This window comes from Acanthochromis polyacanthus, chromosome 7, assembly GCF_021347895.1.
Source record: "Acanthochromis polyacanthus isolate Apoly-LR-REF ecotype Palm Island chromosome 7, KAUST_Apoly_ChrSc, whole genome shotgun sequence".
NCBI classification, from domain to species: Eukaryota; Metazoa; Chordata; class Actinopteri; family Pomacentridae; genus Acanthochromis; species Acanthochromis polyacanthus.
In genome coordinates this window covers 34,211,556-34,232,633 of record NC_067119.1, presented here as the reverse complement: position 1 = coordinate 34,232,633, position 21,078 = coordinate 34,211,556, and the positions used below count along the sequence as shown (strand labels likewise).

The window sequence follows — 21,078 nt, the reverse complement described above, 5'->3', positions numbered from 1 at the left end:
CAGCCCCCACCAAACCCCCACACCCCACCACCCCACCCGCCCACACCCCACCCACCCCCCACCCCCAGGGGGGGCCGACGGCCCCAAGCAGCCAGGAAGCCAGACACAGGGGCAGAGCGCCCCACCGAAGGGACGGCAACCAGCCCATCACCGGGCAGGCCGCCACCGGAGGCCGGCCAGAGGGAACCGGAGCCAGGACCCAATGCAAGTCCAGAGGGCAAAAATGGACAGAGCGGTGGGGCCCGGCAACGCCAATGGGGGGGCACCCCGCATACCCACCCGCACCAGCCCCCGGGCGAGCACAGCAGACCCAAGGCCCCCACATCCCGCGACGCAAACCAACCCCCCCACCAGGACAGAGCCACCACACGCAACCAGCCCACGCCACAGCACCCACCGGGACAGCCAATCCAGATCCCGCAGCCCAGCAAGAGCCACCGCACCAGCCGGGACCAGTCGGACACGCAGGAGAACCCACACAGGCCACGGCCCCCCCGCCCCGGGGGCCCCCAGCCACAGCGACACGGATGATGGTGCACCCCACCGCCCCATAGCCGTACGGGGGGCCAGATCCCACCAATGACGCCATAACTGTGAAACCCACCCATTACTCTCCTATTAATATGTCTCCCGATCCCTAACGGGAAACATTATCCCAGCACCGTGATAGTGTAACCCTGAGTGTCATGTGGTGCATTAAAAGTGGGGAGGTTGGGGGGGCGTCAGCCAATCCAGACCTACCCCCAAGGTGAGTGTGTGTGGTGCATTAAAAGAAAAGATTGGAGAGCAGGGGAGGCAGGCAAGAGGGTGATGAGGGGGAGACAGGGCCGTATAGCCCTGCCACCCGCCCCACCACGGTGTCCATTGTTCCCACCCCCACCTGCCCTCGGAGCCCTAAATGTTGTGTCCCTATATGTGCCTAAAGGTTGCTATTTACAGTGAGGTGTGAAAAATGTGAAGTACACAATCAGAGGCAGTCTGGTGTGGATCAGGCCCAAGAGGACAAAGCAGTGGGGGAGGCAGGTAGCAAGACCACTGGTACTGACGCAGAGGGCCCCCAGAGCCAAGAGGCAAGGGACCGGGGAGGGCCAACATGAACCAACTGGCCCAGCCGGCACAAGAACCCCCCGGGAGCTGCAGATCAGAGCAGCGCCCCGGCAGGCACCATAGCCCCAACACAGGTCAGCTGCACGCGGCACCCCACCCCGAAGGGGGGACCAGGCCGCGCCACAAGGAAGCGAGGGCCGCGAGCCGCCACGCCCAGCCAGGAGCCAGCACGCCAAGGACGCAGGGCGCCCACCCCGCAGCGCCCCCGAGACCCCACCCACCCCACCACACCCCCGGACGGCACCAGGCCCGGGCCCCCAGTCAGCAGAAACTGGACTCCAGTGGGGGCACGCAGGCCAGGATCAAGGCCTGTGCCCAGGTGGGCCAGAGCCACCCCCCCAGAGAGAACACCCAGCCCCCGCGCCAGACCGCCCGCCCACAGAGGGCCACCGGCCCCCCACGGGAGAGGGAGAGGGGCGAGGAGCGGCAGGCAGGCAGGAGAGGAGGGAGGAGGAGGGTAGCGGAGCAGGAAGGGACAGGGGAGCAACGGAGGGGTCGACCCACTCCAACCCCAGGACCAGCCAGGCGCCCCAGAGGAGATCAGCCGACGACACCCCGAGGTCCAGGGAGAGCGTGCAGACCCAGCAGACCCAGAGCACAACGGGGGAGACACCCGAGACATCCACCACCAGGGAGAAAGCTTTGTGTTGCAAACTCGTGAGCTAAGTGAAAGTCATACTGGTGTTAACATTGCTAACGTATTGAGAAATGCACTGAGAGAGTGGGAGCTATTGAGGCCACAAACATCCATTGCATGTGTCACAGACAACGCCAGCAACATGGACATTGCAGTGAGAGAGCGCAGTCTCCATCCTCACATCAAGTGCTTTGTGCACGTTGTGAATCTGGCCAGAAAGCGAGGTTTGGCTGTGTCCCGCATCGCACGCCTTCTTGGCTGTGTGCAAAGAGTCACTACGTTCTTTCACAAGAGCACCACGGCCACCGCCGTCCTGACCAACAAGCAAACCCAGTTGGAGCTGCCTCGGCATAAGCTCATCACCGATGTCCAGACCAGGTGGAATAGCTCGTACGAAATGCTTGCTCGCTACTTGGAACAACAAGCAGCTGTCTCAGCAGCACTGAGCAGCCCAGAAATCCAAAGGAATGTGAGAGAAATAGATAATCTGGATAACACTGATATATCAGATGTAGAGGACATAGTGAAACTGCTTAAGCCACTGAAGACAGCCACAACAGTTCTCTGTGATGAAAAAGAGCCCACTCTTTCATTTATAATGCCACTGAAATACATGAATGAGCAGAGCATGTCACCAGACGAAAATGACACACAGACCATCGCCACTATGAAAAGTGCTATCCTACTCTGGGGACTATAATGACATGCTGCAGGAGTGCACAACACTTGACCCACGATTCTGAAACCTGTCCCACCTGAATGATGAACAACGCGAGTCCGTCTATGCCCAGATAGGTGAAAAAACTTCAGTTCTTCATGTGCAACGGAACCACGTAGACAAACTTTTATTGAAAAAAAATGGAGGTGTGCTGCTGCCACTGCCCGTGTGTAACTGTGTATATGTCGGCTACAGCCTGAAAACTTATTTCTCATATTGTTTTTTAATTAGTTGATCTGAGAGAAAGAGAGAGAGAGAGAGAGAGGGAGGGAGAGAGAGAGAGAGAGAGAGAGACTGTGTGTGTGAGAGAGAGAGAGAGAGAGAGAGAAACATTACACCGGTTTTAAAATCACTGCATTGGCTCCCTGTGTGCTTTAGGATTGATTTTAAGGTTCTTTTAATGGTTTTTAAATGTCTTCACGGTCTCGCGCCATCTTACCTCTCAGATCTAATTTTACCCTATGAGCCCTCGCGAACCCTGAGGTCCTCTGGCACCGGCCTTTTAATGACTCCCAAGGTTAATACAAAAACCCACGGCGAGGCAGCTTTCCAGTACTACGCCCCTCGTCTGTGGAACACCCTGCCAGAGAACCTGAGGGCTGCAGAGAACGTAGAGACTTTTAAAAACAGGCTTAAGACTCACCTTTTTACATTGGCTTTTACCTAATGTCTGTATTTATTATTTATATCTACATTTATGCACTTATTTATATTTTATGTACTCTTTTATTTATGTATTTTATTAATTTTAACGTTTGTTTTAACATCCTGTTTTACACAGTTTTAGTTATATTCTTAATGTGTTTAGTTACTTTATTTTATTCTACATTCCTATGTTTCCTCAGTTTGGGGCCGTCTGCATCTGGGGCTGTGGTTGGCTCTCGGTCTGGTAACACAAGCTTGGGATCCACTCTGGCATTTTGGGAGGTGGGGAGGCTTCTGCCTTTCCCTCTGCCCCTGCCGTGGTGCACCCTAGGCTGGTGTTTGGGCTGTCGGCGTCTGCTGTCCTGGATGCAGACGGTTCTCAAAGATGGTGTTTCCTCGACCTGGTTCCTCTGTGCTCAGCCAACCCATGCTGCTATGTTTGTATTTTATCTAGGCAGGCGGATGGGGGGGTGGGAATGGGGGTGGACTCTTCGGGTAAGCGTGTGTGTGTGTGTGTGTGTGTGTGTGTTTTATTCACTGTGCGTTTTATTCTATGTAAAGCACTTTGTGCTGCATGTCTAATGTAAGAAAAGTGCTTTATAAATAAAGATTGATTGATTGATTGATTGATTGAGAGAGAGACTGTGTGTGTGTGTGTGAGAGAGAGAGAGACTGTGTGTGTGACAGAGTGAGAGAGAGATTGTGCGTGTGACAGAGTGAGAGAGAGAGAGACTGTGTGTGTGACAGAGGGAGAGAGAGATATAAATAGAGAGAGACTGTGTGTGTGACAGAGTGAAAGAGAGATGGAGAGTGTGTGTCAATATGTGTGTGTGTGTGTGGGAGGGGTTGTCTGTGAGAGAAAGTAAGTGAGGGATTGAAAGACAGAAATGTTTGAGCTAGTTTTTCTATTTTATGATTTTTTAGACAAGTGACACTGATGAAAGAGCTAGGGCCAGTGCTTCAACACCAGGGACAGCAGCGGAGCAGGCCGTGGTCATGGTTGAGGCAGCACAGGGAGCAGAGCAGAGCCAGGAAGAGCCAGTAGAAGGAGAAAGGCAGATGCAGGACGTGACATAGTCTCCCCCACCAAAGAAGACAGTGCTAGAAGATCTCCTTGGGAGCTCCTACTACACTACTGAGACAGTGCAGTCAAGCAGAGGGATTGAGATGGAGATACTCTCCTACAGAAATGGGATTCCAATCCCACTCAACAGCAATCAGCTTGAGTGGTGGAAAGTGAATGGATATGCTTACCCCTTACTTAACCCTTACAAGCCTTACCCCCCTTGCCAAAGCCTACCTTTCCATTCCTGCTACGTCAGTCCCAAGTGAGCATGTCTTTTCCACGGCAGGAGACATTGTGTGTGCTCAAAGATCAATAATTACACCAGAACATGTTGACATGTTGGTTTTTCTGAAGAAGAACCTGTCCTAGGCCAGGGCCATGATTTAAGAGAGGCTGAGATAAGTAACCTAGAGTAAGAGGTTGTTTGTTTGGCCTGTTAGGCCATGTGTTTTCCTGCTGTTTGACATGGAGAGAGCGAGTGAAGAAAAAGCAGAGCACAGATGGCGTGCTCCAGTTAATTGTATACCTGTGTGTGTACTCAAACAAAAATAAATAAGTTGTAGTAATTACACAGTAATATTTTTTACACAGTAATATTTTTCTTTTTTACTTTGGTATTGTATTGTGATGTATCGTATCGTGACCCGGGCATATCGAGTTGCATCGTATCGTGAGTTTACGTGTATCGTCCCATCCCTATCAACTACAAGTCAAGTTGTTATTTGTTGCTATATAGTAGCCTAGGAATGCTATATAATAGCCTTAGGATGCCATATACTAGCTTAAGGATGCTTTATACTAGCTTAAGGATGCTTTATACTAGCCTTGGGATGCTTTATACTAGCTTAAGGATGCTTTATACTCGCCTTGGGATGCTATATATCAATCTAAGGATGCTATGTACTAGCCTCAGCTTACTAAAACAGCGCAAAGTATTTCTTCAGCAGCTCTGATAAATAATCGCTGCAGTACCATCAGGTGGGTGTGAACCTCCTCACCTCGAACTCCAGGTACTCCTGTCGAAGCTTCTGCTCCTCCAGCTCACGACCTTTCACCTTTCGGTCCGGTGTGGAGGCCATGAGGTCGGCCAGCTCGGAGGACACTGCCCTGAACCGGTTCTCATGAGACTTGACCTGCTCCTCCTGTTGAGACAGACAATGAAGCTGATCAGGGACTAAAGGATTGTGGGTAGAACTTCATGCACTTCCATCTGAATGACTGATAAAGCAGCTGAAGGCTGCAGAAGCCTGAACACCTGGTAGAGTTCGTACTTGCGACAGCTTGGTGTTGGATCCCGGCAGTAGAGGACGACTGAACCTCTTCTGAGAACCAATCGCCGCCGGGAACGGAGGAGCCGAAAACATGGCCGCCACCACGTTGATGCGTGTGATCCACGACTGCATCTGTTCTGCATTTCTGCCCCAAACACAGAATCACAGTAACACTAAATCAGACTGATGATGATTCAGTTTTTGACGTTATTTTGTCTAACTTTACAACAATCACAGAGAAATGAAGAGGAATGAGGGGAACAAAGAAAGAAAGAAGAAAATGAGGAACATAAAGAACAGAGAGAAGGTTCTTACGGAGCCTGGAATAGGAACACTCTCCAGTCGGCGGTTCTCAGGTAAAACACGTTGGGCCTCTTGCTGTAATCTGCAGCTCTCATGGCCAAAGAGTGATGGATGGAAATAGCGTTCTTCACGTCCTCCTCCGTTAGCTCTCGTTCCGCCCGGTATTCATCCTGTGGATCAGTTCATTCTCAGTGAGGCTCTCCAAGAACTCAAACACACTTAATGTAGTTGTTTCAAACAAACCTGCAGATGCACCACAAACACATCTGTTGCAATTTTTTAAGTCATTACACCAAGAACATTAACATTAAAATGAGTCAGAAATACAGTCCAGACATTGTTAATGTGGTAAATAACTATTCCAGCTTGAAATGGCAGATTTTTAAAGGAATATCTACATAGGGGTACGGAGGCCCATTTCCAGCAACCATCACTCCTGTGATGCTACATTATGTTAGCTAAACGTGTTGAAAGGATAATCGATGATTAGAAAAAACTTGTGCAATTATATTAGCACATGAATAAAAATGTGATTTTTCATAAAAAAACATGAAATTGTGCAGGTGACCCCAAACTTTTTAACAGTAGTGTAAATGCAAGAATATGATCATGTCGCTGTAAATCAATTTTACTATGAAAGACTCAAATGAATAAGTATTCATTCCATCTTTAGCCACAAAGCATAAACTTAAAAAAAGAAAAAGCAATACAGTCAAAGCAAAGAAATTTCTTACTGAAACTTTAAAGTATTAAAATTTGAATATTTAAAGCCTTTAAAATCTTTAAGTATACAAATTATCTACTTACTGGATTTTAAATGAGTAAATGAGGTTTGGCCCTAAATGTGCTCTAAATTTTCATAAAAATAAAAGAGTAATTCAATAAATGGAGTGAGGCTGGAATCTGCTGCTTAGAAATTGGATGACAGATCATCTCAGCAAGTCTGACCCAGATGTGTTTCCCTCCTGATCAATCAAGTTAATTGAAAAGAGACAGTATGCATTAATCAGCATTAGCATAAATGTAAACCTATGGGAGTTTTTCCACCAGCAGTCACGTTGCCTGATGGTCTTAGGTAGCCAAAATAATATTCACAGCACAATATGTACAACGGACGAGACCAAAACAGACAGAAAGACTGCTGGGAAACGTAGTGCAATTGTTTACCTTCTGCAGGTAGAGAACCATTCCCTTCAGCATGGCATAGAAAGACTTCCACCCCCTCTTACCCCGTGGCGCTGCAAGAAACAAGGCATTGTGTGACTTTTATCGAGATCAAACATTACATTTACCATGAAACAAAGGCTAAAGTTCTCTGAAACACCTCAAAAAACACAGTATGCACTGTTTCTGCATCTTAACACTTCAGGAGAACTGCAAAAAATATTTGAATTATGAGCAGCTTATAAGCTACAAATACCTGAAAATAAAAGTATAAGTGTTGCTGCTGTTCTGTAATAAATAAAAACATAATCTAAAACCTCCTTGTTAGTGTTATGAAGCGCTCAACTTCTAAAGTCCCAAATAATTGGAGTTTTGTAAATTTGAGGTTGTTTTCTTTTAGCATCCTGAAAAGTTAAATATTCTAAAAGTAGATTAAAATCATGTAAACAAAAACTTGAAAAGGTTCAGTGTAAGAGTGTTTAATGGTCATTTCTGCATTTCATCACTTTTGTCAAAAGTGTAAATTCAGTTTTTGGTAAAGTGAAGAGTTTTAATGAGGTCAAAAGAATGGAAAAAAGCAGTCAATGGGAAAATTAGCATAGTTTTCATAAATACAGAAGGATACAGTTCAACAGTGTCAATAAAAAGGACAACTGAAGAAGAAGAGGAAAGCTAGTAGTAAGAAGAGAAGAATATTTATTTGACGTACTTCTCTTCCCGTCGGGGTCGGCGTGGACTTTGCGGACCAGGAAGCCGTTCTTGTAAAGCTCGCCGTCGGTCTGCTGGGCAACGCCCACCAGCGGGTTTCCTCCACTCCCGAGTCTTTTCATGGTGTGGGATGCGGAGTCTGTCCGGACATCTGCCAGCTCCGACATGGATTTCCTCAACTCCTCCTCGTCACTGATGAAGGCAAGAAAAAACTTACCGCCAGTTTTTTATTTTATTAAATAATTTGAGTTTTATTTAGTCAGTAATTATTATTAATTATTAATCAATGAGTCTTATTTCCCTCATCCAATCACCTGGTCCAATTATCTCATCAATATGTTGCTTTCTTTTCTTATATTTTTATTTTTGTTCATTGTTTTCTCATCTTTTGTGATCTTATCGAATCGTTGCAAGCGCCATCCAGTGGTCATGAAGCACCCTTGTTCCGGGAAATGCATCAAAACCATGTCTGTTTACATTCAGCGCCCTCTAGTGGCTGCAGTAAATATGACAGGAACAAATAAGGAAGTCTGGGAGTGAGAGGACTGTAAACTCAGTGCAGGGAGGAGGTCAGAGTGGATAAAAGGGCCAACAAAACAGACTCCATGATGCTTCTTAACTGACTATTCACTATTGTAACCAAGATGACAAAGGTGTTCTAACCTTCACAAGTTATTTATTGTACCCCAAACACAGATTTTTCCTTAAAACTAATCAAGTTATTAGGTTATTTTCCACAGCAGGTGCTTGGGTAAAAGAACCTACTGTTGGGTACATACTTTGGAGTGACCTTGAAAATAGGTTTGATGTTCATTAGTTAACCACTGAGAAGACAGTAAGTGATATTTTCTGTCCTCTGAACACCCTCATCGGGGAGCTATTTTCTCCTCTCAAACATTGGCATCAACAATGCAAAATCCACCACAGAGGCAATGCAACATAACAAATCTCCATTATTCTCTTTCTACATGCTTGTAGAGGTGGAGGTACATCCAGTAGGTACTATTTATTGTTGATTTGGCCCACTCTGACTTAGCGCCACTGTTGGATCGTAAACTTCAATAGAAACAGAAAGACTAAAAGGGTCAAGTACAGACACTATTCCTGTAAACATTCATGTCAATTTGCACTTGCACCAAGTTCCAGCTCTGGAAAGCAGCTTAATAATAATAATAATAATTATAATAATAATAATAATAATAATTAGGGTCCGAGCACCGAACGGTGCGAAGACCCTAGTGAAACCTTAGGTTTTTTTGTTTTTATTTCATTGTCCGGGAAATCGGCCTTTTTGATGCCCTTAACATACATGAAAACACATCAAAATCGCCACACACATCAGGACCTGCGAAAAATTTGATATATTTGGGGAATGGCACGCGTGCGTGCCAAAATGGCTCAACAGCGCCCCCTAGAAAATTATGAAAATTCAGCCCACGGACAGCCTTTTACTTAGAGCCACGAAATTCGGTACACACATCTAACTCGTCAAGACACACAAAGAAGCCTCTTGGACCATTACCCATAATCCAACAGGCAGTCGGCCATTTTGAATTATAACTCATATTTTGGACAATTTTGTGTCATTTTTTGAAACAGCGTAACCCCGAAAGAGCTGAAATTTGGCCTGGATGTACTCCAGTCATGGGTGATCAAAAGTTATCAAAATGCTCCGCAAAAGTCTGAGGGCGTGGAAATGGCGACCCACGGAATGCAGCCATTTTGAAATATGATTCATATTTTGTCATTTTTGGACATTTTCAAAAATTATTAACTCGAACAGTGTAACCCTTACAGAGCTGAAATTTGGTCCAGATGTACACCAGTCATGAGTGATCAAAAGTTATCAAAATGGTCTGCAACAGTCTGACGGTGTTGCCATGGCGACCAACGGAAAGCGGCCATTTTGAATATATTCATATTTTCGACAAAGTTGTCATTTTTGGACATTTTCAAAAGCTCTAAACTCAAACACACTAACACCGAGAGCTGAAATTTGGCCAGGATGTACTCCAGTCATGAGTGATCAAAATTTATCAAAACGCTCCGCAAAAGTCTGAGGGCGTAGCTATGGCGTCCCACGGAATGCGGCCATTTTGACATATGATGCATATTTTGGACGATTTTGTCATTTTTGGACATTTTCAAAAGCTATAAGCTCAAACACACTAACACCGAGAGAACTGAAATTTGGCCAGGATGTACTCCAGTTATGAGTGATCAAAAGTTATCAAAACGCTCTGCAAAAGTCTGAGGGCGTTGCTATGGCGTCCCACGGAATGCGGCCATTTTGACATATGATGTATATTTTGGACGATTTTGTCATTTTTGGACATTTTCAAAAGCTATAAATTCAAACCCACCAACACCGAGAGAGCTTGAATTTGGCCAGGATGTACTCTAGTCATAGGTGATCAAAAGTTATCAAAACGCTCTGCAAAAGCCTGAGGGCATGGAAATGGCGGCCCATGGAATGCGGCCATTTTGAATGCCTCGCCACGAAACAGGAAGTGCTGTCTAACTTGTCTATACATTCTCCAAACTGCTTGAAACTTTACATGTGTGATCAGAGTCCGGCCCCAATCACATCCATAGGTCGATATACACTCTGAGTCATAGCGTCACCTGGCAGCCATTTGGAATGCCTCACCACGAAACAGGAAGTGCTGTCTAACTAGCCTGGACATGCTCCAATCTGTCTCAAATTTTACAAGTGTCATCAAAGTCCGTTCACAGTCACATACATAGGCCGATATACACTGACAGTAATAGTGCCACCTGGTGGCCATTTTGAATGCCTCGCCACGAAACAGGAAGTGCTGTGTAAGTAGCCTGTGCATGGTCCAATCTGCATCAAATTTTACAAGTGTCATCAGAGTCCGGCCCTAATCACATCCATGTAACACCTGGTTGCCATTTTGGATTTCTCACCATGAAACAGGAACTGCTGTGTAATTAACCTAAATGTGGTCCAATCTTGCTGAAAATTTACACTCAGTTTCAGCAGCACCTGGTGGAACCGCGTTGGGCAGTGGGGACAGCTGGGCCGCTCGTATGCGAGGACCCAATCAACGCTGCTTGCAGCTTTAATTATTATTATTATTATTATTATTACAATAATAATAATAATGTGAAGGGTAAATAATCCTTATTATATTTTTATCCTAAATGTACCTTTGTTTTTCTCATTTTGCTTCCTTATATGCTTCCTTTGTATTTTGCTGCTATAGTGTTCATCAGAATCAGAATCACTTTTATTTGCTAAGTATGTGAGCACATACAAGGAATTTGACTCCGGTATTTTACAGTACCCTCTTGTACTAGACAAATAGAAATTCAAATAATAAACATAAATTTTGTAACAAAAAATATAAAAAATACACAATTGTTAAAGTTAAAACTTAACTTTAACATTACATAATAAGAAGATTTAACATAACATAACATAACATAACGTAACATAACATAACATGACATAACATGACATGACATGACATAACAACCCTATAAAGTACAGGCAATTTCCGCCCGAAATTTCTACTGAAGATGTACAGAAAGTAAATTGAATGCTGTTCTTGAACTGTTTGGAGTACATGCATGGTTGGGGTCTCATTTGAAAGCAGACAACCTGAATTTTCACCCAGTGCAGTCAGAATTACTTTAGGTGCTACTGGCACAGAGTATTTCATGTAGGCACACACTGAATTAGGATTAATTTTTTTCTCGCCTACATTTTTTCCCTAATAAAACACCTGAAAATCAGTGTGGCAGCACTGTGAGAGCTTGAAAACACAATATTGTAAAAGCCTGGGGTCTTACATAGTTCAGGTCAAAATTTCAGAGCAGTACTACAAGAAATGAGTGTTTCACACATGTATTTGTACTGCTATGCCCCGGCGCTGTCAATTTCGGACACCCTCTGTATACCCTCTGCACAATGGTGTATGTTCGTTTTCAGCCCGTTTTCACATTATTTTCACTCCAAAAACTAAATAAAGAACTCAAAAAATCACTTCAGATAGGCTTCAGTGTCGATCAGACACACAAATTGAGAGGAACAGAGAGAGGCTGCAGGTGGAGCCCGGAGCAGACGTCTGGGAAGTGACATAACCCCGCTAGCAGAGGCGGGATTTATATTCAAGCCATTCAGCAAGCTCATTGGCTACCAGGCCTGTCAATCCAACATTTCCTCTGACGTGATTTGCTGAGAACTAAATCAGTCAGTGATGTAGTCCAAATCTGTCAGTCTCGGCCACGGTTGGCTGTTTCGCCATGGAAGGCGGACCAGAGTCACTTGATTGGTTGAAGTTCGGTTTGAAGCAGAAGAGAAGCCTTCAGCATCCATTTTGAATGCCGAACAAAGGAAATATAAGCATGTTTGATAAACTTACTTACAAAAATGCAGTGAATATGAAACGCACAGCGCCACCACGTGCTGCGTGGCCGCGCACAGAGCCGATCGATTTCTGGATTTTATACTTATTTTGAGACATGTTTTGGACAAAGTATTATACTGGATTGTTTTCTCTGGATGGCTAAGCTTGGGTTCTGGCCGGTTTTTGTGGATTATCTTCATTTTTGACCAGGAACGAGTGTCCAAAGAGCGTCCAACGGTGAGCTGTACACCTTTACGTGATTTGTTGTTTGTTGGACAAATGTGTTTATATTACCCGCTGTGGTAATCACATCTGAAAGTGGTTTATACCGGCGGATTCATAAGAATCTCAGCTTTCTATGAGTGTATAGTGTTTGTATAGTCGCCTTTGCAGTGTCGTTCTATTTTGAAAAATGTTTATGCAGATATCAAAACGGCCCGCCCGCAGGCCGCTGTACAGCAATGGGTTAAAAAAAATTTTGTTTAAAGTGATCGGTGCAAATGGTGCATTTCTAGTTATAATTTTATTAGGGTCCGAGCACGGATGGTGCCGAGGACCCTACTGAAACCCTAGGGTTTATTTATTATTCTTTGTCGGCCTCGAAATTGGCCTTTTTGACCCACTAAACATATATGAAAACGCGTGAAAATCGCCACACACATCAAGGCCAGCGAAAAATTTGATATTGTATGGGAATGGCACACGTGCGTGCCAAAATGGCTCAATAGCGCCCCCTAGAAATTTCAGCCCCCGGACAGGGTTTCACGTAGAGCCACGAAATTCGGGACACATATCTAACTCGTCAAGGCGCACAAAAAGGCCTCTTGGACCATTACCCATAATCCAACAGGAAGTCGGGCATTTTGAATTATAACTCATATCTTGGACAGTTTTGCGTCATTTTTGGACACTTTTCAAAATCTATAAACTCAAACAGCGTAACCCCGAGAGGGCTGAAATTTGGCCTGGATGTACTCCAGTCATGGGTGATCAAAAGTTATCAAAATGCTCCTCAAAAGTCTGAGGGCGTGGAAATGGCGACCCACAGAATGCAGCCATTTTGAAATATGATTCATATTCTGTCATTTTTGGATATTTTCAAAAATTATTAACTCAAACAGTGTAACCCCTAGAGAGCTGAAATTTGGTCCGGGTGTAAACCAGTCATGGCTGATCAAAAGTTATCAAAATGGTCCGCAACAATCTGACGGTGTGGCCATGGCAACCAGTAGAATGCGGCCATTTTCAAAATGATTCATATTTTGGACAAAGTTGTCATTTTTTGCACAAAGGCAATAAGCAGCTCCAATGCAACATGATAACCAGAGAGCAGGAAGAATCTTTGTTACCTCAATTTGTGACCTGTACGTATAGCAACTTGTGGCCTGTACGTATTGCAATCTGGCTGAAACTTTACACTCTTAGTTTTAGCAGCACCTGGGGGACATGTGTGGGTCAGCCGGGCCACACAGATGCGATGACCTGACCAACGCTGTTTGCAGCTTTAATTGTTTATAGGACTGTTTGTTGAGGTTATGGATGTTTATGTTCACGATTCAGACTGTGCAAATGTTCATCAGAGCAACAGCCTGCGGAAAGAAACTGTTCATGTGTCTGGTGGTTTTGGCGTACAGAGCTCTGTAGCGCCTGCCGGAGGGGAGGAGGTGAAACAGGTTATGTCCAGGGTGTGACGGATCTGCAGTAATGTTGCCTGCCCTTTTCCTGACTCTGGACATGTACAAGTCCTGAATGGAGGGCAGGCTGCCACCGATGATTTTTTCTGCAGTCCTGACTGTCCGTTGCAGTCTGTGCCTGTCCTGCTTGGTGGCTGATCCAAACCACACAGTGATGGAAGTGCAGAGGACAGACTGGATGATGGCGGTGTAGAACTGGATCAGCAGCTCCTGGGGCAGATTGAACTTCCTCAGTTGGCGCAGGAAGTACATCCTCTGCTGGGCCTTTTTCCTGATGGTGTCGATGTTGGACTCCCACTTCAGGTCCTGGGAGATTGTGGAACCCAGGAACCTGAAACTTTCCACAGCAGACACCGTGTTGTTGTGAATGGAGGGGAGGGGGGGGGGGGGGGGGGCAGCACAGGGGGGCTCCTTCTGAAGTCCACTGTCATCTCCACAGTCTTGAGCGTGTTCAGCTCCAGGTTGTTCCGACCACACCAGAGGACCAGCTGTTCCACTTCTCGTCTGTACCCAGACTCATCACCATCAACTGTCATCGGATGAGGCCGATGACAGTTGTGTTGTCTGCAAACTTTAAGAGCTTCACGCTTGGGTCACCTGAGGTGCAGTCGTTGGTATAGAGAGAGAAGAGCAGTGAGGAGAGCACACACCCCTGGGGGGCGCCAGTGCTGATTGTCCAGGTGCTGGATGTGATGCTCCCCAATCTCACCTGCTGCCTCCTGTCTGTCAGGAAGTCTGTGATCCACTCACAGGTGGAGGCTGGCACAGTGAGCTGGCGGAGTTTGGAGTGGAGGATGTCCGGGATGATTGTGTTAAAGGATGTAGTGTAGTCCCATGTTTACTGCATCATCCACTGACCTGTTTGCCCGGTAGGCAAACTGCAAGGGGTCCAGCAGGGGGCCTGTGATGTCCTTCAGGTGGGCCAACACCAGTCTCTCAAAAGATTTCATGACCACAGACGTCAGGGCGACGGGCCTGTTGTCATTTAGTCCTGTGATGGAGGATTTCTTGGGGACTGGGATGATGGTGGAGCGTTTGAAGCAGGAGGGGACTTCACACATCTCCAGAGATCTGTTGAAGATCTGTGTGAAGATGGGTGTCAGCTGGTCAGCGCAGACTTTCAGGCAGGAGGGAGACACACCGTCTGGTCCTGGTGCCTTCCTGATCTTCTGTCTCTGAAAGAGCCAACACACGTCCTCCTCACAGATCCTGAGTGCAGGTGAAGGATCTACGGGGTGAAGGGAAGGGGTGGCAGGAGGTGTGAACAGTTGTGAGGTGGTGTTGTTGGGGTGGGTGAGAGATGAGAAAGATGGCCTTTCAAACCTGCAATAAAACCCATTGAGCTCCTCGGCTAGGTGATGGCTCCCTGCATTGTGGGGGGAGGGTCTCCTGTAGTTTGTGATGGTCTCCAGGCTTCTCCACACTGACGCTGGGTTGTTTGCTGAAAAGTTGTTTTTCAGCTTCTCAGTGTACCTCCTCTTAGCTACTCTGATCTCCTTAGTCAGTGTGTTCCTGGCCTGGTTGTACAGGATCCTGTCCCCACTTCTGTAGGCCTCCTCCTTTCCTCGACGAAGCTGCCTGAGCTTTGGTGAAAACCAGGGTTTGTTGTTATTGTAAGTGAGGAAGGTTTTGGTTGGTACACACATCTCCTCACAGAAACTGATGTAGGATGTCACAGTGTCGGTCAGTTCGTGCAGGTCAGTGGTTGCAGAATCAAAGATACTCCAATCAGTGCAGTCAAAGCAGGCCTGTAGCTCCAGCTTTGCCTCAGTGGTCCATCTCCTTACAGTCTTTACCACAGGCTTGGCAGATTTTAGTTTCTGCCCGTAGGTCGGGATGAGATGAACCAGGCAGTGATCAGAGAGTCCCAATGCTGCCCGGGGAACGGAGCGATAGGTGTCCTTTAAAATTGTGTAGCAGTGGTCTAGTATGTTTGTATCCCTGGTGGGACACTTGATGTGCTGTCTGTAATTTGGCAATTTGTGGCTGAGGTTTGCTCTGTTGAAGTCCCCCAGTATGATGAGCAGGGAGTCTGGATGTTGTTGCTCCATGTTGCTTATCTGGTCAGCCAGCTGCTGTAAGGCCTCAGTGACATAGGCCTGAGGATGGATGTAAACTCCCACCAGAATGAACGAGGTGAATAAAAAAGGTTTACAGTTTGTAAAAAGGCTTTCTAAATGAGGGCTGCATGACTTTTCTAGCACTGTGACGTCCGTACACCAACCTTCGTTCACATAAAAGCAGATTCCGCCACCCCTCGTTTTCCCGGACAGCTCCATGCGGTCCTCCGGGTTCACGTGGAAGCCCGGGAGATGGAGTGAGGTGTCTGGGATGTGCTCGCTGAGCCAGGTCTCTGTGAAGCACAGAGCGGCAGATCTGCAAAAGTCCGTGTTTTTTCTGTTAAGGAGCAGCAGTTCATGCATTTTATTTGCCAGCGAGCAGACATTCGCCAGGTGAATCGCCGGGAGCGCGGTCCGCAGTCTCCGCTGTCTCAGTCTGACGAGCGCACCTGCGCGTTTCCCATGGCGGCGTCTCCGGGTAATCCCGTACAGAACTGCTGCTCCTCCGACCAAAATCTCTGCAAAACTTTCTGGTTCGAAGAAAACCGGTAAAAAAGTTTTACAGGCAGATGTGCCAATGTTTAAGAGTTTGTCCCTGGTGTATGTGACCAGTGGAGGGGAGCAGAAAACTAAGCAAAAAACACAAAACACATAAAGTACAAGAGAGCACAGTACCATTTCCCCAGTGAGCCATCAATAAAGTTTAAATCTTATCGAGCCGCAAAGTTGGTGTAGGGAGAAAGTCAGGGTGGATGGATGGGTCTACAAAACCAACTCTGTGTTGTTTATTTAAGCCTTAACCACCTGTTTATTATTATAACCATAGTGACAAGGTTCTCTAACCTTAACAAGGGACATATTTTAAACAAAATCTTGACCTTATACCAAAACTCTCCATGTTTTAAGGTAGTTTTCTACTGCAGGAACTTTTAGAGGGACCCGACATTTGTGCATATTCTCATGGCTAAAACTACCCTGGTAGAACCTCTTTCAGAGCTGTTTTCATAGGGAGAAAAAAGTACCTACTTCAGGCTAGGTACTTCTGACTGGCCCTGAAACACTGCTGATTAATTAAACTCAGAGAGGATATAAAGTGTTATTTTTCTGCCCTCTCACTGTCCTGGTCGAGTAGCAGTCTACTCCTTTCTAACATCACCATCCACAACATAAAATTAACCATATGGGCTAACACATGCTGTACCTCCATTGTTCTACTACCTACGTGGTCTTTGAACTGAATTTATGTTCACTCACTACTATTTGTCATTGTCTTGGTGCACTTTGATTTAAGCTGTTGGATCCTAAACCCCAATGGAAACCATAAGACTCAGAGTATGGAAGCCTACACCAAGTTCCTGCAGTGGAAAATTGACTGCTGTAGCATTCTAACCTTTTTTCAAGCAAAATTATGAACGAGGTATGACAACTGAATAAAGTAAATATTACAGACTGTTGGTGTGACAGGTGAAAACAGGATCTCTGTATGTGGTCATTTTTCACTGTTTTCTAGCAGCATTCAATCTAAATAAATCATTAGCATCGTAATTCATAAAGAAAATGATACAAACAAACAAGCTGCAGCTCCTAAAGTCAGAACGTCGTGTTCTATTGTCGTGCATTTTATGAAGTTGGTCATCACCGAGACCTGTCACCTCATTTCAGCATGCTTTATTGTTCCCTGTGGTGCCTTATATCACTGTGGAGTTATCGGTGAATTAGGCAAAATTTTGGCAGAAGACGCACACGAAGCAGAGCTGAAGCGTTGAGGATAAAGACAGGGCAGGACATGAGGGAGGACAGATATTAAACATACACAAGACGCCTTGTACACACATATATATATGTATGTATGTGTGTGTATATGTGTGTGTGAGTGAGTCCACAGTGAAGCACGGGCGTTGGGATGCTGACTTGTAATTACAGCGAGGGAAGAAACAGGGAATAGTTACCGTGGCAACAGAAGCTTAAATAAGGGAGTCGGCGCAGCAGACACACACACACACACACACACACACACACACACACACACACACATGCAAATGCACAGAAACGTGCAAGACGGAGCTGGAGCACACATACCAGATGTTTGTACATGCTGCGTGCTAAACCTGGAAACAGAAAAAACTTACATGGTCCACTGCAGCTTCTCGTTCTTGATGGAGCTGTACAGCGTCTGCAGAGACAAAATGCACACACACATATATGACACGAACCGAGCTCAGAATTCACAGCGTTCAAGGATATTCACTATTTCAGGGTTTAACATTTCAGGATTCTTCAAGTGCAGAATAAAACAGTCCTCAGTACAATGCAGAAACCAGACGGACTCTGTGTTGTGGTTGCCAGCAGTACAGAGGCACTGTAGTAGACTTACAACATCATCCATCCATCCATTCTCTATACAGGGCTTTACCCTCACTAGGGTCGTGTGGGGTGCTGGAGCCTATCCCAGCTGACTCAGGCGAAGGCAGGAGACACCCTGGACAGGTCACCAATCTGTCACAGGGCTACATATACAGACAAACAATCACACTCACATTCACACCTACGGGCAATTTAGAGTAATCAATTAACCTCAGCATATTTTTGGACTGTGGGAGGAAGCCGGAGTCCCCGGAGAAAACCCACGCATGCACAGGGAGAACATGCAAACTCCATGCAGAAAGATCCCAGGCCCATGCCGGGATCTGAACCGGGGATCTTCTTGCTGCAAGGCGAAAGTGCTAACCACTATGGCACTGTGCAGCAGACTTACAACATGAGAAACATTAGTTTTGGATATGTAACAGTCACTTTTTTGCCATTTTGCAGTGCTGTTTAAATGTAAAGCTGGAAGTATTCACAACATATAATGTACCTAAAGACTCCACCAATGCGTCATGAAATAATAGTGCACAGCCGATGGACAAAAACTGAGCAACACCATGAACTGCAGTGAACCTAAAAAATCCACCAATGGAATTCTTTAGGTTCTTTAGGTTCACTGAACAAGGAAAAATGGCAGGTTTCTAAGGAAATAGAGAAACCCTGACGCAGAAATGACAGACATTTCCTGTTCAACCATCTAAACTCCAAAACCTTTGCATGGGTGTCAGAGGCACAAGTTATTCTTAAGAAATTAGAAAAAAAGTTTCACGATCACCACCTGAAAGTTGAAAATATCACAATTCATTCAGTTTTGGTGGTTTTTTAGCCCTAAAAATAGTTTAATCTTTGTGATTTCTTATAAACACAATGTATAATATAACTGACTCAAAAAACAGAAAATCCAAATGAATCATGAGATTTTAAACTTTCAGGTGGCAATCGAAAAGTTCCAGGACTGTGCCTTGCACACCAAACACATGAGCATTTGAGAGTAGTTTGCAATTGTCCCAGGTGTTGAAAGCAGCTTTTAATCCATCATGCCATATTTGTACATGTGAAAGGTGCACATAGTTATAATTATATCTTTATTTTTAGTGTTTTTGGAGTTTTGTATTTCTTCTTGTATCCTTCCATGGTTCATTCGATCTTATAATGTGAATTTTCTCAGTGAGAGATCAATAAAGTTTATTTTATCGACCCCCGAAATTGGTATATCAAGAGGGTTAGGGTCGATGGATGGGTCTTCGAAACCCTTTAACCTCCTGTTTTTGACCATTCTGTCATATTTGTAAATGTGAAAGGTGCATATAGTACTTATTATATCTTTATTTTTATTCCCACTGTAGTTTTGTATTTCTTCTCTCGATTGCTTCTATACCTTAATAGTATTTAGCTGCTGTAACATGTGAGTCATTACCAGTACGGAGTCAATAACGTTTATCTTATCGAGCCACAAAGTTTGTGTACCGAGAAGGTTAGGGTCGATGGAAAGGTCTTGTACTTGTCCAACCATGATGACGGAGGCTCTCGAAGTTTAACAAGTGACTTATTGTAACCCAAACTCTTACTTTCATCTAATACGAAACAAGTTTATCGGCTATTTCTGAAAAAGTGGCAAAATTAACCCATTTATCACAGCTAAAAACAAAAAAAAAATTAAAACAATTGTTAGATTTTCAACTTTCAAGCGGTGATCGAAAAGTTCCAGGACTGTTTCTTGCACACTAAACATTTGCGAGTAGTTATTGTCACAACTCATTCGCAATCAACAACTTAACTCGTCTTACAGTGCTTTTTGTTAGCAGCGGCCATCTGTGATGCCAATATTCCAAAACAGAGCATTGAATGAAGATTAAATCCTGCGCCAAATGTAGGAAAACGTTAATGGAGACCCTTAAAATGGTTCAGAAAATCTACTGAAATGAAGTAATAACTTGGGCAAAATGGTAAAATGGGCAGAGCGAAGAGACACTAATGAAATTACTAAAGAATAAAGCTGAAACAACTAATTGATTTAATCGATTAAAATCGAGTATTAAAACAGTTGTAAACTATTTTGGTCATCGATTAGTTGGTTAATAAGTCTATTTTTACCATAAGCGGCATGTTTCGCGCATATTTTAAGCCAGCCTGTAATTGCGGTGACCAGGTGTGGCAGTCATGAGCCAGTGTAGGTTTTACGCAACCAGAACTGCAGAAGAAGAAGCAAACAACCAATAGGTTGCCTTGCTTTAGGTCATGTGATGTTCACTCAGCGTCAGACTCACGTTCAGCAGCTGTGTACTCACTAGGAAAGTCCAACAGGAGGTCCTCACATACTTCGGTGAGAAGCCAGTTTCCAAGGGAGAAAATCCGTTACAGGGCTGCACAGTGCCATAGTGGTTAGCACTTTCGCCATGCAGCAAGAAGATCCCTGGTTCAAATCCTGGCATGGGCCTGGGATCTTTCTGCATGGAGATTGCATGTTCTACCTGTGCATGCATGGGTTTTCTCCGGGCACTCCGGCTTCCTCCCACAGTCCAAAAATATGCTGAGGTTAATTGATTATTCTAAATTGCCCGTAGGTGTGAATGCGAGAGTGATTGTCTGTCTGTATATGTAGCCCTGTGACAGACTGGCGACCTGTCCAGGGTGTCCCCTGTCTTCGCCCAAATCAGCTGGGATACATGTCCCCCCCGCGACCCTACTGAGGATAAAGTGGTGTATAGAGAATGGATGGAAAATACGCTACAGTGGTGGAAGTCAAATGAGGTGAAATACCCCCTTTTGTTAAGGTTAGCAAAGTCCTACATCTATATACCAAGCACTACTACACCAGCAGAGTGGCTGTTTTCTGCAGCAGGGAATATAGCCTCTAAAAAGAGAGCTGGCCTTAGCCCAGAGCATGTGGACATGCTAACATTTTTGTACTGCAATGCAAAGTTCATGATTCATTCATTAGACTAATGTTTACACTGTTTGT

The 21,078-nt window shown here is 45.1% G+C and overlaps 1 protein-coding gene across 6 annotated transcripts in view; it reads right to left on the bottom strand.

Moving 5' to 3' along the window:
- Nucleotides 1–21,078, bottom strand: part of LOC110968940 (PH and SEC7 domain-containing protein 1-like) — a 172,596-nt gene that overhangs the window by 18,754 nt on the left and 132,764 nt on the right. For 5 of the 6 annotated variants that reach the window (XM_051950648.1, XM_051950646.1, XM_051950647.1 and 2 more), the window contains 6 exons: nucleotides 17,879–17,922; nucleotides 7,621–7,811; nucleotides 6,915–6,985; nucleotides 5,760–5,917; nucleotides 5,445–5,589; nucleotides 5,172–5,315 (listed from right to left, as the gene is read on the bottom strand). In XM_051950648.1, the coding sequence (XP_051806608.1) occupies nucleotides 5,172–5,315; nucleotides 5,445–5,589; nucleotides 5,760–5,917; nucleotides 6,915–6,985; nucleotides 7,621–7,811; nucleotides 17,879–17,922 (753 nt within the window). Of the gene's footprint in view, nucleotides 1–1,343; nucleotides 4,630–5,171; nucleotides 5,316–5,444; nucleotides 5,590–5,759; nucleotides 5,918–6,914; nucleotides 6,986–7,620; nucleotides 7,812–17,878; nucleotides 17,923–21,078 lie in introns of those variants that run through there. The other variant, XM_051950644.1, reaches the window with a different exon arrangement.